Source organism: Dunckerocampus dactyliophorus, chromosome 12, assembly GCF_027744805.1.
Source record: "Dunckerocampus dactyliophorus isolate RoL2022-P2 chromosome 12, RoL_Ddac_1.1, whole genome shotgun sequence".
Lineage (NCBI taxonomy): Eukaryota > Metazoa > Chordata > Actinopteri > Syngnathiformes > Syngnathidae > Dunckerocampus > Dunckerocampus dactyliophorus.
In genome coordinates, this window is record NC_072830.1 from 12427046 (window position 1) to 12446678 (window position 19633).

The following is a 19633-nucleotide window of genomic DNA, read 5'->3' on the forward strand; positions in this document are numbered from 1 at the left end:
ACAAAGGACTTCTTCCAGAGGAATAAGATCACTCTTTTGGACCATCCTGCATGTTCCCCTGATCTAAATCCAACTGAGAACATTTGGGGATGGATGGCAAGGGAAGTTTACAAAAATGGACATCAGTTCCAGACAGTGGATGCCCTCCGTGAAGCCATCTTCACCACCTGGAGCAACATTCCCACTAGCCTCCTGGAAACACTGGCATCAAGCACGCCCAAACCCATTTTTCAGCTGATTAACAAGAATGGCGAAGCACTCATTACTCACTCCTTTTTTCTACATTTTATTTCTATTTTAGGGAGTGGGCCTTAAACTTCTGATCAGCTGATGAACAGCCTACTTCACTTTAAGGCTTGTTTGCAATAAATTGCTTACTGACAACATTTGTTATCTCACTCCCATTTCTCATTTTTACCTTTTGGAACCTCTATTTAGGACCTCCTTAAGATCCATCACTGCAAAATGCACATCCTTGCTATTTTTCAACTGCTCTGAACATTTGGATCAGGAGTGTATGTCACTTCCGGACTTGATACACTCGCGTCAAGCACACAAGTTGCATCGCACACACTTTAGCACATTTCAAGTCTTCCTTTGGCTTCTTACGGGTTCAGTGAATTTATGCGGTATTCGAGTACAGTGCACACATATTTGTCATACAGTAACGACTCCTTCCTTTATCAACACGCGCGCACACACGCGCGCACGCACACGCACACGCAGCGTGAGCCCGGGGAGGAGAAGGGAGACAAATAAACGTGTCACGATAAGAATTAATGATTGCATGCATCTTCCGTCTCCTTCATTATCGCAGATTAATTATCTCCACCGTGTGCCACTTCACTTGTCTGCACTTCATAAACCCCAAATCTCCCGGGCCGTTTTTACACCACAGTATCATCCTGATATCGACTATATTTGATATTTCTTTCCATTTCTTTGCACATTTCTTTGCACAGATCTGCATGCAGGATTTAAACCGCAAAGAAAGTTTAAAAAACGAAGCGAGTCGAGGACAAATTTAGGAGTGGTTGCCACGTGACGGCCATGTGACTATGTATCATTTCCAAAAGGCCACTCTAAATCCATTGTAATGCTTTAATGGAATGTCAATTATCACAATAAAACTCTTTTTACTATTTCTTCAAAACAAGCTAGTGGTTTTTAGCATTGAAATGGCTAATAAGGCACTCAACACACGTCACTGTTTCAATGACTTTCAATGAGCATATGCTCTTTGTTCAATGTAAAGTAAGCATTTGTGCTGCACAAATGAAGAACGCATTTAGCATGAAAAATAACATCTTCCACATCAGTTGGGGATATTTGACAACTACAACAACAAAACACCACACGTATGTGCTATAGTCACCATTCTTATTGGTTAAGACACGCGCTGCAAATCCCAATTCGAAACATAACTGGAAAAGGCCTTTGTTGTTGCTTTAAAGGTATACAAAATACTATTTTTTGCATTGAAGAGAGGCTACTGTATATTTTTAGTATTCAAACTGCTAACAAAGCACTCTATACATGTCACTTTCAATTATTTTCAATGAGCATATGTTCTTTGTTCAATTTCAAGTAAGCATCTGTGCTGCACAGATGAAGAATGTGTTATATTCGTCGTTTTTACCGGTTAAGACGATTCCCATTTCTAACCGTAACTTTACACAAAAAATTATTTAGCGTTACTTTGGGAATGAAAGGTTTTAAACATTTTTTTTTGCATGTAAGAGTGCTTACATCCCATATTTTCATTCGCGTTTTCCTAGTTTCATTCGTCTTTATGTTCTACATCTTCTATCTTGTAGCGAAAAAACAAAAGTTTGTTGTTTCCGTGCTGCATTTACAAATGAAAAAACACAAGATGTCGCCCGTCTTGTCACCCCTGTCTGTCCCGGTAAACGGAACCTGCCAGCTGGACCGGGACAGGAGGACTAAATACGCACAGATATCTTTGGTGATATTCTTCTTCGTCTATAAATGTGCAAAGTCATCAATAAAGTATTTACACACAAATCTGACTGTGTCCCATTCATAAAAACGAGGACACATTTTGAATAAAAATGCAAATATGTTGACAAATAGATTTCCCAACAGCGGAAGAGGTGATGAGTCTCTGCTAGGAAGTGGCTAAGAAATGGAATGGTGGTGTTTACACTTTGAAAGTGGTCTTGAAGTGGATTGAAGCTTAATGAATCATCCGAGGTCTGGGCCGCCGGAGCTGTCAACTTTAGAACCTGCCCGTCTTTCACTTCACACCCGAGACAACACCCTGCAAGAATACCAGCATCCTGGTTTGTTTTTCATCCTACACTACCAGCGCAGTATGACTACAAGAAGAAATACACACGTGAAAACACCTGAGCAATATTCATAGAAATATTTGTCCTGATACCTGCTTTTCATGGCAGCTCCTCCACATCTTTGCCGTCGAGTCTTCAATATGGGAGGATGCTGGCTGGATGAAGATTGGGTTTGTTGCGCTCCGGCTTGCACGGCCTCGCTGATTGGTCCGGCGGGCTGTGACGTCAGCGGGCTGGGAATAAGGTCGGGCTGGAGTTTCCACATCCTGGCAGTGCGGTGCAGACCTGTCGCATCACAGCTCCGGAGGCTGAGGGCATGCATCCCCATCACCACCACCACCGGAACCACCGGAGCGTCCATGCACGGACATCCAGGATGATCCAGAGCTGCTAGAAGTGTGGATACCATGTTCGATACCATGTTCTTCTGGCCCCTTTTGTGACATATCAGTCAGACCCAAGTCCAAGTGCGCCCGGATAAACAGACCGCTTCTCTCTCAGCCCGGATCCAATCAATGAGCGCCTCTTTCTTTTTGGACGCCGAACCTTTCTTTCTTTCTTTCTTTTTATTTTTTTTACGGCACGCGTGATCCAAGCAGCAGCCGGTCCGAGGAGAGAGCCACCAAGTCCGCCAATGCGCGGGCCCTGCTGCTGAATTCGTCCGTGTGCGAGCATCGTCGTCCGGCCGAGCCATGGTCCACTGCGCCGGGTGCGAGAGGCCCATCTTGGACCGCTTTCTGCTCAACGTGCTGGACCGAGCCTGGCACGTCAAGTGTGTGCAGTGCTGCGACTGCAAGTGCAATTTGACAGAGAAGTGCTTTTCTCGGGAGGGGAGACTTTACTGCAAAAACGATTTCTTTAGGTAAGCAATGAAAAGACCATTATTATTATTATTATTATTATTATTATTATTATTATTATTATTATTATTATTATTTAAATGATACATTGTCAGACCGGGTGTCCAGATATTTTTTTTTCAGATTTTTCATTTGGTAAAAAACAACAAAAAAAACCCCACTTTTGGACACCGAGTGTTTTTGGTTGTCAAATCAGAGTAACATACTATGTAATATAATTGTAGTCTATTATAGCATGAGCTACGGCTAATTAATGATGAATATTTTAGTCCATTTTCAGTATAAATATTTAAATAGGTGCTTATTGGGAGCCATTAAAAACTATGGACTCGGGTAATATTTAACTGTCGTGTATGGAATTATTAACCAACATTTTAGTCAGTATATATTTCCCAATGCATCAATCAGCGCTTTCAGTTGTTATTCAACATTCAAACCGGAGAGAGAAAATACAATAAACACCATAGAATATAGAATATAGAATACTAAAAACATACCTAACAGTGAACTATACCGGGTGGCCCTTGTACTAAAACATATATCTATGTAATAAAAACTCAATTGATGGTATGTTGGATTTTTTGTAAGAAACGTGTTGTAAAGGGCTTTATGTGCACGGGCTGCGATAAATACACGAAATAAATATTTTCACGCTAAAATATGAATCATGCACACACGCACACGCGCGCAGATTGCTGCCATTTGTAACGTATTTCATTAATCATACACGCAGACTTGTGTTTGCACCCAGTAAGCTTTGATGAGGAGGGGCTAATTAAAAGCTTCTTCATTTGGATTCTTATGCAAAAAAAAGAGAAAGAAAGAAAGAAAGAAAAAGAGGGGGAAGCGACATTAAACGAGTGTGCTTTACGGCTCAGCGGGGCGGAAATCACACTTCCCGCAAACAAGCCGCGCAGTAGCACCCAGGTTCAAACCCGGGCCACCGGAGCGCACCTAAGTGGATTTGAATAGCAAACTATTTGAGAAAAGATCAAGTCCACACACACGACACAACACAATCACAGACAGCCAATACACGTTTTTTTTTAAACACAAAGTAAATATTGCATTGATGCTATTGCGTTTGCCTTAATGGGCTTTGAATAAAGCACGGATTGTTACGGAAAACTGCTAAAAATGTTACTTTTATCTTGCCATTTTTATGAAATATCGCATGTCACACAATTCAAACGAATGCCAATTTTCAAAATTATAAAAATAAACGAATTACTTTGTTGTACTGCATTCCAAACATGGCGGAAAAGAAAAACTGATTTCCAAAAATAATAATCATCAAATAAGAACAATGATAATAATAACACCAGGTTTCCATCTAATTTAATCCAAGCATCAATAAATATCTAAATCAGAAACATCATACACTCAGAGGCAATACGACAAAATAAAATAAAAAAGTGTAATAATAATAATAATATACTTATTGTAATAACTTGCACTTAAATAATTATAATATATTGCACTTCATAATATTTAACAATTTAATTTCATCGCTTTTTCACATTGTTGGGCAATGCTGGCAATGAAATGCAGTTCAAAACCAAACATAAAATAATACGATAAAAATTCTGCACACAATTCAACACATTTATTACAAAGCAATAAACAAATTTGTGGACATTACTGATACACATTTTAATACAGTATTATTATTATAAGTGAATATATACATATCAGGTATTTTTTCTCTGATAAATATGCCAGTGGAAATGGATGAGTGACATAGAAATCATATTTGCTGCAACGTAGACACGGGACCGAATTAAAAAGGTGACCTTTCCACACAACAACAACAACAAACAAGCTTTCTCTCCCGTGCGTGCAGGCGGTTCGGCACCAAGTGCGGCGGGTGCTCGCAGGGCATCTCCCCCAGCGACCTGGTCCGCAGGGCTCGGAGCAAAGTGTTCCACCTCAACTGCTTCACGTGCATGATGTGCAACAAGCAGCTCTCCACCGGCGAGGAGCTCTACATCATCGACGAGAACAAATTCGTCTGCAAGGACGATTACGTCAGCAGCGCCAGCGTGAAAGACGTCAACCTCCTCTCAGGTACGGACGTGGTCGTGACGCGCATGCGTGAGTGCTGATGGTCCGAGATTTTGGGGGCGATTTATGAAGATGTCTTTTCTTTAGCTTCAAAATGCCGGACCGTAGATGAAAAATAAAACAACAGCAAAAAATACAAATATGTATGTTATATGAATACAATTCGCTGTGATAACTTTTGTGTTACGTGGCATCCCACGTGCAGTCACCGTGGTGCGTTCAGGGACCATCGAATAAATGAAAAAAAACAAACACTGATCATGTTGGGCTCGTTTTTTAAAATTACATTCCATAAAAAGAAGGGGTGTAATGCTACCATATCATCACGGTTCGGTACGTTACCGAACCGTGTTATCCACGGTTGGGTTCATTTTTTTTGCAAAAAGCTTTAATCATTTCATGATTTAACATGAAAAAACCCTACAAACCGCTGGAATAAATACCATTCTCAAAAAATAAAAATAACATCACACAGAGCATTTTCATAAAATGATCAATTCTGTGTATTAGAGATGCTAAAAGCAATGTTCATATATGCTAAACCCTAAGTTCCCAAAGTGGGGTACGACAATTGTCATTGGGGCCACGTGAATAAAAATGAAAAACAATTTTCCGAGCACAATTACGACCGCCTCATAGCACGGAGCGCACCGCCATAGCAGAAAGAAGGAATAAAGAAGGAGACACGGCACGAAGTTCTTCATTGCTCTGTGTGAATTACATGAATAAGTAAGTAATAAGTAAGTTTGATGATTATGTTGCGTATTAAGAGTGTTTCATCTTGAAGGTTTAATTTATATTGGTGCTCCAATCCCCGCACTGTGAAAACCTGTCAATGTATGTTCGTGTCAGGAAGAAAGAAGAGAGATTCCCCTGAAAACGAGGTTCTATCGCTTCTTGTATATATTTTTGTACTTTGGATACTGCTTTATCATGTTTGTTCAACTTTCCCTTTCAATTTGGTATCTAATTAATCAATAATTAATCATGTTCAACCCATTCAAAGGGTCCCAACATCCGGCTAAAATCAAAGCTACAGTATGTAGCACCGATACTTCCATACTTTATTCATTTCCAAGAGAAATTTACATCTTTAATTAACCAATTGGTTATGTTTCATATTTAAATTTAAAGTAAAAACGGGTTATGTTTTTGAAGTGTGCTGCAGTAGGGGGTACGTGGCTTCAAGTGAAATGTCTGAAGGGGTACGCTGCTGTAAAAAGTTTTGGAACCACCGTGCTAAAGTATCTCAGCAAAACATCCACGTCTTAGCAAGTATTGCAATATGTAATCATATACCTCATTAATAATCCGTTAATTTGACTTGTACAATATGCCAATTAAGGGCTAGTGTGAAAAAATGTGCTCCACAAAAGACAAAGGAATCCAGTAATGTCAATATAAATATTTGGTAGCGGAATCCAAATGAACGCTTGATGTTTTACTTCCAAATTCTAAGTTGTTAATAAAAAGAGGGGGATGTGTTGCATATTGTGTAAATATACATATCAGCTATTTAGACCTCCGCAGTCCTTAAAGCCCGGGAGGCTTGCAAGAAAAAGATATACAGTATCTAAAATGAATAACCAAAAATCTGTGCATGAAGCTAAAAGTGTACTGCATCACTACTTTATGTCCATCCTGTACTGTCATTTTTCGTGGGATTCTAATGTTCATCTTTGTAATATTTACATTTTCAGTCACGGCATGCAGTGACCCGAGTTTATCCCCGGACTCTCAAGACCCCCTCCAGGACGACGTGGTCCTAAAGGACACGGAGATCGCTGCCCTCTCGGATAAGGAAACTGTAAATAACGAAAACGATGACCAGAATCTGGGTGGCAAGCGACGCGGCCCGCGGACAACCATCAAGGCCAAGCAGCTGGAGACGCTGAAGGCGGCCTTTGCCGCCACCCCCAAACCCACCAGACACATCAGGGAGCAACTGGCACAGGAGACCGGTCTCAACATGAGGGTCATCCAGGTAAGACAGGCCCGCCACAAATACATTTGGACCACCACAAATAGATTTGGCGCCACCTGTTGGACCTCGCGAGTAAATGAACCACGAGTCTTCATCGAGTACCCGTGAGTCAATGAAACTGGAGTTTTTGTTAAGCTAGTGAAATTCAAGTGTGTCTTGAACACCCCCGAGCCAGCGAAACTTGAGTTTTTGTTAAGTATGTACGAGTCAGTGAAACTCGAGTCTTCATCGAGCACCCACGAGTAAGTGAAACTCGCATCTTTGTCGAGCAACTGTGAGTCAGTGAAATGCGAACCCGTGAGTCATTCAAACTCGAGTCTCATAAAGCATCAGTGAGTCAGTAAAACTTGAGTCTTCTTTGAGCACCAGGGAGTTAGTGAAACTCGAGTCTTTGTCAAGCACCCACGAGTCAGTGAAACTTGCATCTTTGTCCAGCAACTGTGAGTCAGTGAAATGCAAACCCGTGAGTCATTCAAACTCGAGTCCCATAAAGAATCAGTGAGTCAGTAAAACTTGAGTCTTCTTTGAGCACCCGGGAGTTAGTGAAACTCGAGTCTTTGTCAAGCACCCACGAGTCAGTGGAACCTGAATATTCTTTGAGTACCAGTGAGTCAGTGAAATGTGAGTCTTTGTCGAGCACCCGTGAATCAGTGAAACGTTGGTCTTTGCCAAGCACCCACTAGTCAGTGAAACTTGAGAATTTGTTGAGCACCCGCGAATCAGTGAAACTCAAACTTGTGGGTCAATGAAAGTCAAAACTTTGTCAAACACCCGCGAGTCAGTGAAACCCAAGTCTTCTTCGAGTATCCGTGAGTCAGTGGAACTCAAGGTTTTGTTGAGCATCTGTGAGTCAATGAAACTTGAGTCTTCATTGAGCACTCGTCAGTGTAACTGGTATCTTCTTCGAGCACCCGCGAGTCAGTGAAACTTGAACCCAGTGAAAGTTAGCATCTGAGAATGGGACGTCCGACGCTTTTGGACGTCCCATTCTCCAGACATGCGTCTTGGGGATGGTGACCATGCATCTTTTTTGAGTTTACGCGTGCATGAAAAGGTGTCGTGCAACAGCTTCTACGGTTTGGCGAGGTGTCAAGACAAGCTGGCAGACTGGCATGAGCGTGCAGGATCCATTCTCTCACATTCGTCACCCCGATTTACGAGCATCCTATTCCAATTGAACTGCACAGTCACATGGAATTCATTCAAAAAAAAAAAAAGGTTGGCCGACTGGTGAGGTTGATTAGGAAATGGGTCATTTATGGCTTTTTGAAATTCCTGGCGCACATCGCAAGGAAAATTGGCCAACTGGCGTCTGGCTGCTGGGACTTTTGGCACAGCTGACGTTATGTGATCATATTTAGCCATGCCGACAGCATTTTCAGCCAAGACACACACACACACACACACATATATATATATATACACATATATATATATATATATATATATATATATATATATATATATATATATATATATATATATATATTTTATAGATGAAATTGAATCATATATATATATATATATATATATATATATATATATGATTCAATTTCATCTATAAAATATTTGAAATGATGGGTTGCATGTATAAGTGAATATTTGCGGTTTAATATAATATTTACATTATTATACATGTTTTATAGAAAATATTGAAGTTGAAGTATATAATATTGAAGTTGTTATTTATTTTCAAATTTATTTATGAGTCAAATGAAACCTTTTTGTGCATAATGTGTGTATATAACACACCCACACTTCATGGAAACCTTGTATTTGGATATATTAAGTGTTCTAACGTTACTTTACATCATATTTGCACATTTTGCTTTGTGTAATTTTGCGTTTTGCAAAAAAGATTCACATTTTTTAAAAGTAAGAACTAAGATAGGTCACAATATTAGGTACACCTGCACACAGAAACGATATAGCAAAATATGATACGATGATGATAACAAAAATCAAGACATAAAACAATAAATACAATATATAGAAAAACAAAATGAAGACTTTGGAGGGGCCTAGTCAAAGTCCTGACCTGAATCCTATTGAGATGCTGTGACATGACCTTAAAAAGACGCTTCATGCTGGAAAACCCTCCAATGTGGCTGAATTACAACAATTCTGCAAAGATGAGTGGGCCAAAATTCCCCCACAGCGCTGTAAGAGACTCATTGCAAATTATCGCAAACGCTTGATTGCAGTCGTTGCTGCTAAGGGTTGGTTCTTAGGTTTAGGGGGCCATCACTTTTTCCCACACGGCCATGTAGGTTAGCATTTTTTTCCTCCCTTAATAATGAAAAGTTTCATTTAAAAACTGCATTTTGTGTTCAGTTGTGTTGTCATTGACTAAAATGAAATTGTAAACGTATTTTAAATTTGTTTGATGATCTGAAACATTTAAGTGTGACAAACATGCAAAAAAAAAAACGAAATCAGGAAGGGGGCAAACACTTTTTCACACCACTGTAAATATTTTGTTCTTTTATGATACGTCTTTATTTTAAACACTTAATTCATTCATTTTTTGCATGACGTATGCATATTATATGTCCAAACTTTATGGATTCATGTATTTTGATACATTTGATCAGTTTTAATGTGAATCTACACATGTAACTAACGCTATTTTACAAGGTTACAATTTTGTATTTCCCCCCAAAAAAGGGGAAAAAACTGCTGGTGGTGAAATCGACCGTGAACACGGTTTACCGTCTGTGATTAATGATTTGACTTAAAACCATTTCTACAAAAAAATGTCTGTCTCTGTGTGCATATGCAGGTCTGGTTCCAGAACCGGCGTTCCAAAGAGAGGCGCATGAAGCAGCTGAGTGCACTCGGAGCTCGGAGGCATGCGTTTTTCAGGAGCCCAAGGCGGATGAGGACGCTGGTGGACCGCTTGGAACCTGGAGAGCTTATCCCCAACGGGCCTTTCTCTTACTACGGAGGTGTGTTCTCTACTTAACTGCACTAAAACGTCTATTTATAACACTTTATAAATACAATTAGCTACCATTGAAAGTAATTATTGTGTTACTTTTATGACAGAATTGAGTTTATCCTTGTGGCGGCGTTGAGGGATGTTTGATGAGATTAGAGCGACTCACTTACTCGTGAGACTTACGAGTCACCGACTGGCACTGCCCTTGCCTTTGGTTCTTAGCGTTTACGTCGGACTCGCCATTGTTGCATCGAGTTCTCTTTTGTGGCTTAGAGATGTGACGTTTGCGAACAAGTCGAACCTTTTGAATGGCTCTTACAAGTGAATAATGAAAACCGATTCCCAGTTCTAAGAACCTATATCTTATATTCTGATATCTGCTAATCGGTTTTCATCGGTCACCTCTAAGAGCCGTTCAAAAGACTCAACTCATTCCTGAACGTGATGTGTGAGTGTGTGATTGGATAACAGTTGTTAGATGTCGCTGCATAATAACACACATTTCACTCTTTTTTGGTCACATTTGAAATGAGTCAGAGCATAGAAATCCTGTTTAGGACTTTCTAAATACGGGTTTTGTATTGTAAGACCGCGTAGACATAAAATAACACCCACATCGTCACTTTTACACTCCTGTTATTCTTTGGCTCAGTAGCCAGTCTGCATGCAGTGTCTCATAACATTACTGAGGCCTTGTGACCACAATACTACATATGACTTGTCTTTCAATATTTTTGGACTAATAATAGGCCATAGTCAACCACGAAAACAGCCATCATTTATTAAATAAAAACACGATATAGTGAGGGAGCGATATTGGAACCGCGATACAGCAAGGGACGACTGTGTTCTAATATCTGCAAATTGGTTTTCATCGGTCACCTCTAAGAGCCGTTTGGAAGAATCGACTCATTCGCGAACGTCTCATCTTGATGAGTGAGCGGGTGATCGGATAACAGTTGTTGGATATCGCTGCATAATAGCACACATGAGTCACAAAGAGAAAAAATATATATAAATGGCCGTAAATGGACTGTAAGTGTCATTTAGCGTTTTTTTAAGGAGTGTCACAACGCCTCTCCTAACAACACTACATTCACAAGACAAGAAGAGCTAGCCAGAGGGAGGGGGCAATGTTTACACCAACCAGGACACAAACTAAACTGAAATAAATCACTTTTTTGAAGTCCATGGATACAATAACAACTTAGCTGTTAAACAAATGTCAGAAAGTTGTGGAAGAAGACACTTTTAATACGTGACATGAAGCCTGGACGCATCCCGAGTGAGTAGAAACGTATCAATCTGCCGTATTTTAACAGCGATACTTGATTGTTGTATTCACACACGAATGAAAACAGAGTGAAAATCATACGTGTGTATTTAGTTAGTCAGGCTCTCATTCAGCAGCTGCAATCTCGAGTGATGTGCGATACTACTGATTTTGTTTCCTATCCGATATTTAATCAAATTCAGGCTGGTATCGGCGATACCGTCTGATACCGATACTTGCAAATTCACCTCATGTGTCTGGTACATTTTTAAAAAGTTGTGTATTTCTTATCACAGGGAAAGAGCAGGAGACATGAAATGAATTTATTAATAAAATAAATTATTAATTGTAATAAATAATGTAATAATGACTTTTATCAGTGTATTTATTTATTTTAAAACCTGAAGTATGTTTAGGTAGCGAGGTGATTTACAATTTAGCCAAGCTGATATACAACAGAAAAAAAACAAATCATGTAAAATATGTGAAAATGGTATTTTAAACAATAAAAAAAGAAAATAAATACAATAAAAAAAACATGAAAAGAAATGATTAATTATGAAGAAGCACTGACGAATGAAAACTTCATTCACAATTGACACATGGCTCACTTATGGTCGGTCATCCTTTCAAAAGACAAGCTTTTCAGACAAACATTAAATGACAAATGACTGAAGTATCAATATTTTGATTTGAGAATCGATTCTAGAGCACGAAGAGCTGGCATCAGAAGTATCGGTATTTCAGTATCGATCCGCACAAGCTAGACATAATTCGTGTCCGAATGAAACAACACCGCTGTCTAAAATAGCACATTTCTCAATCCACACGGCCGTCATATCATTATACTTGCACATTACTTACAGACAGGAGCGTATTTGAAAACGTTCTGTGACAAAACGCATTCGGTATGCTCGGTATCATTCCATTTGCATACCTAACTGCATCACAACAAGCTCAACTCAATGAATTATAGGTGCAAAATATGGTAGTCACGTGACTAGCCCAGGATCTGGCTTCTCCAAATTGACAGCGTGTCGGGCAGGGATTTGTGCAACACAAAAACTTATCAAGAATACATTTAGCATGAACAATGTATGAAAAATGATTTTTTTTTTTTTACAAAAACACCATGAATGTCTTGTATGTGGTGTGCAGTGTCCGCCATCATTTTACTGCTCTGGACTCTTATGGGTTGGCATATTTTGGATTCTCCCCACGTCAATAACCATCACAAAGATAGCATATGTACTGTAGCATATGTAAAACAAAAACAAACAAAAAAAACATAAGATAGTATGGTCGAGGTTGAGAGGGAGATTTGGAATGTCAGGCCTTCATGGGTTTCAAATAAATCAAGTGCTTTATATTTTATGGATGGGGTGAACTGCTTTTGTGGAATTGCTGATGAAATGGACATACTTTTAATTAATTTTGCGGCCTCATTGTTCTCGCCACCCCTTTGTAGTTTGGAGTGAATGAAGTGTAACGTGCTCCGTGACTAATACAGCGCGGCTCTTCCCTTCTGCAATATAAATCAAAGATATTTCTATTCAGTGAATTTGTCTGCCGTGTTATTCCTGCTCCGATTCTTCCCCAAGCTAATTTATGTTCATTTTGTCAATCTGCAGATTATCAAAGTGAATATTACGGTCCAGGAGGGAACTATGACTTCTTTCCTCAGGGGCCACCTTCATCGCAAGCCCAGACCCCAGTTGATCTCCCCTTTGTGCCCTCTTCAGGCCCCACGGGCACCCCCCTGGGAGGTATGGACCACCCCCTTCCAGGCCACCATCCATCCAGCGACGTGCAGCGCTTTTCCGATATTATGTCCCACCACCCTGGGGACTCTCCGAGCCCAGAGCCCGGCATCCCGGGGACCCTGCACAGTATGTCCTCCGAGGTGTTTGGCCCGAGCCCGCCCTTTACCTCGCTGTCTCTGAACGCCAACGGATACAGCAACCATTTGTCGCATCCGCCCACAGAAATGAACGAGGCCACTGTGTGGTAGCGCTCTGGCGGGACTGGACTCTTAGGACCTGGGGGTTCTGGAGTTGTGGGCTGGATTAAGACACGGATACCAACAGGGTTTGGTCCATACCACAGAAACATTTTTTCTATCATTTCTTATTTATTATTTATTGATACTAACCCAAGATTGGACATGACGGCCTTCATCTCCCTTTCTTTGTGCACCCGAGGCACCTTTATTGTTGTCATTTCCTTTTTCCACCTGCATTTCCTGTTTTAGGCTTTGTTTCATCCCGAAATGATATCATTGGTGGCGCTGGGTGGGACTACAGCGTTCCTTCAATAATTAGTGTGACTTCTTCAGCCGGGGTGTCCAAAGTGCAGCCCGGGGGGCATTCTAAAAAACATAACTAATAAGAAAACAAAAAAAAACTAAACAAGAACAAAAATGTTAAAAGTCAGCAGTAGTTTTCCAGGAATAAAGTAAAAATATTAAGAGAAAAAAATTGTTATCTGACAAGAAAAAGTTGTCATAAAATTCTGAGGGGAAAAAAAAAGAATTTTAATAGCATAAAATAGAAATAAGAAAAAAGACTTTAAAAAAAAGTCGTAATATTACGAGAAACACACAAAACAATGAATAAAGTTGTGATTTCTGGAAAATCAGGTTGCAGAAAGTCAAAAGATTATAGCAATAAAGTCATAACTCCGAAAATAAAATTTACAAGAAGAAAATTGAAATATTTGGCAAACTAACAAAAACAACAGCAAAAAAAAGGCTGTCATTTTCTCAAAATATTGAGAAAAAAAAGTTGTATTCTACCGAGAAAAAAAGTAGCAATTTATGAGAATAAACTCATAATATTATGAGGAAAATTAATATTGTTTTTAGTAGCATATAGTTGAAGTATTAAAGAAAAATATGTGCTTTTTTTAAAGTCTAATGTTACGACAAACAAACAAAACAATGAATAAAGTTTTAATTTGTGGAAAATTAGGTTGCGGAAAAAGTTCTAAAGTTATGAGAATAAAGTCAAAATAAAGATGGAAATAAATTAATAAATAATAAATAAATGAATAATTTATTTATAAGAGGCAAGGAGAAATGGTTGGAAAAGGGAAAAAAACAACAGCATAAATGAAAAAACAGCTATAATTTTACAAGAAGAAAGTTAAAATATTAAGACAAAAAAAAGTAATATTCTCATCAGAAAAAAGTATCAATTTTAAGAGAATAAACTCATAATATTATGTTTTTGTAGCATAAAGTTGAAATACTAAAGAAAAAATATTATATAAAAAAAAACAATGAATAAAGTTGTAATTTTTGGAAAATCATCTTGTAAGCAATATTATTATGGGAATAAAGTCATAATATTATGGGAGTAGAGTCATAATATTATGTATAGAAAATGTATGAACATTATAGAAGAAGAAAGTTTAAATATTTGGAAAATTAAAACAAAAACGACACAAATGGGGAAAAAGAGCAAAGAGTGAAGTTGATATTAATAACAGGTTTCTTCACCTGTAAGGATGAGATGCAGTTTTTTTCTTGAAATATATATAACTTCTTAGCATATCTTGACAAAATAGCCATGTGGAAAAGTTGCGTCCTTTCATTTTTCGCTATGTGGCCCTCGCTTAAAGAAAAAGTTTGGATACCCCGTAAACACAAGAAGACAAACGTGTTTCATCTTTGGACCCTGGACACCCTGCCCGAGTACACGGCTCATAAAAAGCGGTAAAGTCCAAAAAATCAAACAGATGCAAAATTAAACATAACGATGGTGCAGGGGCGTGACAAAAGGCACCCTAAATAAAACAACAGGGAACACCTGAACGGGGCAGCGAGGCACTTAACAGGAAGACGCAGTTTAAAAGAAAAGGACAAAATGATAGAAGTAAAAGAGTTAAATTCAGAAAGTGCAGAAAGTGTGATGAGGGAGGCGTCGTGATGCAAACGCATGTAAGCGCTACGATCCGGCGTCTTCCTTTTCCAGCCGCACGCCAGAAGAACGGCTGCCGACGTGCCTCGTGGCGCCGCCCAGCGCTGGAAGTCACGTCAGCTGTGGACGAAACAAAAGCACAAAACAGGAAAATTGCCAGACGGAAACAGGAAATGCCGACAATAAAAGCTAGCGACTTGGCTTAGCGACCAAACACTCATCGTGAGAGCGTGAGAAGACATTTCAACATCCCTTGTACGTCCTCCTGTCAAAGACGTGAATAGCTTTATGCACACATCACAACAATCCGGCCAAAGGTTGCTTGTGCGCCAAACTGAGCAGTGTTCAGACTTTGTATTTTATTGTATTTATTCACAAGTCCCTCCCTCGGACTGCCATATTGACACTGTCTCTGAAGGTCAGAGAATGACACTGTCCTTTGTCGGGGCTTTTTCTTTGTGTTCTTTTGGTGTCAGAATGTCCACCAAATCTGTGGAAAGCCGCCTTCAAAAGGCAAACAATGGACTGCAAACCCTTTATTTCACATGGAACTGAACTTAAATTGTTTAAATGAAGTCTACCTTCTAAAAAAAAATCTCCGACTGGGGTTGAAAATGGGACTTAGAACAGTCAACTGTTTACGTGATCTATATAAAATTCAGGAGTCCAGAAGAGCGTGTTTTAGAAGCCTGTCCACATAAAATGTTCCAAGCAACCAACCAAACTTTTGTATTGATTTCATTTCTTTTGTATGAAGAAAATACACTCGCTGGGGTTTTGCTTCACTGTGCTAGTTTGTACGAAATGTTGTTTACAAAAAAAAAAAAGAAAAAAGGTTGAACAATGACTCAAGCAGCGTAGTTGCCAAATAAAAGAATAGCACAAATATTGTTACATCATCATGTGCAGAATGTCACAAATTGTGTTGGGAGGCAAACTTTGATGACGCTGACAGTGCATTCATAAAACTCTTCATGTGACCTCCCTAGCCGGCTTTCATTTGTGTCTCCAAAGGAGTCAAGATCCAAACAGTTTAAGTGCTGATGGTGGAACATGCTTGTGGAAGCTGCTCCTTCCCTCCCAATGGCTGACGCACACATGAGCAGTGATCGATTCACTAACTATTGATTAGGAAGATACAAATACTGGATACTAGGGGTGTCACGAGACACAGCTCATGAGACGAGACGACACACAAGACTGGGTCTAAGAGAACGAAGCGAGATTTTAAAACCAAGCATAAAAATGTCGAAATGAATTAAAATTACAGATGTACGGTATCATTTTTTTCAAACCGATAACTGTGCTTTTCAAGACCGATATGATACCGATATATACCCCGTCTGTCGCCCGAAGTCAGCTGGGATTGGCTCCAGCATGCCCCCGTGACCCTAAAGAGGAGAAGCGGTATAGACAATGGATGGATGGATGTAGTTTGTGCTGCTACGGAGGTCAGGAGAATCGTAGTATAGAGTGGGAAGAGGCACCTGGCGTAGCCCAGCAAGGGGCACTGTATTCAGGCACACGCTCCGAGCAGCCGGTGGTCTCTGACAAACCTTTTGCACTTTTCAAATGCCGCGGCGCTGGCGTTTCAGGCGGCTTATAAGGTTTTTCTGTGCTTGATGGGTTTGTCCCCTCATTGCGGAGCATTTGGTACAACTAGCACGCAAAATGAATCTTTATTTACGAGTGAGCTCAGGGGAAGTTACGACAGGCCGTCAACGTCACAGGCAGGAGGAAAGAGGCGTGCTTGATTTGCTCACCCGCACACTACGGGTAATTTAGCCTAATTGGAGCGTGTTTTTAAAGTCGGCCCGATAATTAATAATTAACATGCATCCCTAACTAAAATACAAACACAAGGCAGAAGAAGCATTGGAATGTAACATTCTACATTGGCCACTAGGTGTCGATGTTCGGTGAGACAGGCACTAGACTCCTCACTAAGGTTGTTAGGGGGCACATTTACTGTGACACTGCCTGAGCAGGAGTTTTATTTCCATCTTACATGGCGTACTTACTTTCATTCTGTCTGCTATTTGGGTAACACAAGTATAAAACCAAGGAAGGAAGTACACTGGAAGTACTCTGTGCAGAACAAACAAATATGTTATCTATGTTATCTTATTTTTGTTTAACGTCTTGTTTTCTTTGACTATATCTACTATATTGGTTAACAGGGGTGTAAAGGTGACTATAGGGTTGTTATTTCATGTCTAGAGGTCTCTAATAATGTTAAAAAACGTTAAAAAAAAATTCCATTTGTTAATATTGAATCCTATTGAATTCACTTATCACAGTCGGGTCTGGAACCAATTAACTGCCATAAATGAGGGATTAGTTTAAGATTTTTAACTTTATTAGAACCCTCTTTACATGAAATAACACCCCTCTAGTTACCTTTACACTCCTATTACCCAATATAGTAGACATTATAAGACAAAATGAGATATATAAGACACAAATGAGCAACACTTCCTCATTCTGACCACTCTATCACAAGGTGCATTCACAGACACTCTGGAAATCACAATAATGTCCTTCTTATGCGTATATGTGTGGTCTAAATAAACAGAAAGACAAAGAAAGTGTATCTTCTTATCACTCACTAAGGTAACTCGTACTGCGGAAGTGCAATCTGCTGCATTTAAGGATGCTCGGAAATCCCAGAAAATACATCTACACTCCAAACATGTGAATTCATCTACTCAATTACATTTCCAGACATGTGTGCTATCTTTTAGCTTGAGTTCAATTTTCAGTTGATTTGGAGCTGTTAATAAATACAAATATACACGAGGGGCGCTCCGATCGATCCTATGATTTCCATGAAAAATCACCAAAATGCTATTAAATGCAATTAAATATTGTAATCCATTGACAGCCCTGGAAAAGGTTATAAAGCCACTTCTAAAGCTTTGGGACTCCAGTGAACCACCAGTGAGAGTCATTATCCACAAATGGTGAAAACATGAAACAGTGGTAAACCTTCCCAGGAGTGGCCGGCCAACCAAAATTACCCCAAGAGCGCAGCGATGACTCATGCAAGAGGTCACAAAAGACTCCACATCAACATCCAAAGAACTGCAAGCCTCACTTGCATCAGTTACGGTCAGTGTTCATGACTCCACCGTAAGAAAGTCACTGGGCAAAAACGGTCTGCATTAGTTCCAAGATGAAAACCACTGCTGACCAAAAAGAACATTAAGGCGCGTCTCAATTTTGCCAGAAAACATCTTGATGATCCCAAAGACCTTTGGGAAAATACTCTGTGGTCTCACGAGACAAAAGTTGAAGTTTTTGGAAGGTGTGTGTCCCGTTACATCTGGAGTAAAAGTAACGCCGGATTTCAGAAAAAGAACATCATACCAATAGTAAAATATGGTGGTGGTAGTTTGATGGTCTGGGGCTGTTTTGCTGCTGCTTCAGGACCTGGAAGACTTGCTGTGATAAATGGAACCATGAATTCTGCTGTCTACCATAAAATCCTGTAGGACAATGTCTGGCCATCTTTTGGTGACCTCAAGGTGAAACCAACTTGGGTTCTGCAGCAGGACAATGATCCAAAACACACCAGCAAGTCCACCTCTGAATGACTGAAGAAAAACTAAATGAAGACTTTGGAGTGTCCTAGTCAAAGTCCTGACCTGAATCCTATTGAGATGCTGTGGCATGACCTTAAAAAGGAGCTTCATGCTGGAAAACCCTCCAATGTGGCTGAATTACAACAATTCTGCAAAGATGAGTGGGCCAAAATTCCTCCACTGCGCTGTAAGAGACTCATTGCAAATTATCGCAAACAATTGATTGCAGTTGTTGTTGCTAAGGGTGGCCCAACCAGTTATTAGGTTTGGTGGCAATCACTTTTTAACACAGGCCATGTAGGTGGCTTCCTAACTTATGCTGATGTCACATTTTTCCCCAAACCCTTGCTTCAGATTCCACCTTGGCAGCCCATGACTGTGGCGGCTTAAGACATCGGGTTCAAGGTGTGGCAGCATGACGACGCAGTCACGCAGATGAACCTTTTGAACTCATGTAAAAAGTGCAGACTTCAGCGTGCATGAGAGTCTTTAAACGGTGGAAATCGATGGAACAAAACCAGACTTCTGATCAATAACATCCCATGATTGCAGGGGTGTCCTGACGTTTGACGCTGAGGGCCACATAGTGAAAAATGAAAGGATGCAACTTTGATAATCTCAGCTTTATCACATACTGTAGGTGAAAAAGTGGTAAGGTTTTGGCTTCTTAGTTTTTCCTACTTCCCCACTCCATT

At 39.8% G+C, this 19633-nt stretch overlaps 1 protein-coding gene across 2 annotated transcripts; it reads left to right on the plus strand.

The window, feature by feature from the left end:
- Positions 1-2598: 2598 nt before the first annotated feature.
- On the plus strand, positions 2599-18654 carry lhx1a (LIM homeobox 1a). Of its 2 annotated transcripts, none has more exons than XM_054795155.1 (5): positions 2599-3174; positions 5016-5239; positions 6937-7220; positions 10003-10168; positions 13177-18654. In XM_054795155.1, exons 1-5 carry the CDS (start codon positions 3005-3007, stop codon positions 13443-13445), a joined length of 1113 nt encoding a protein of 370 aa, XP_054651130.1. In that variant the 5' UTR covers positions 2599-3004; the 3' UTR covers positions 13446-18654. The 2 variants fall into 2 exon arrangements, with proteins under 2 accessions (XP_054651130.1, XP_054651129.1); XM_054795154.1 differs by having other exon boundaries at positions 13066-18653.
- The last annotated feature ends 979 nt before the right edge of the window (positions 18655-19633 follow it).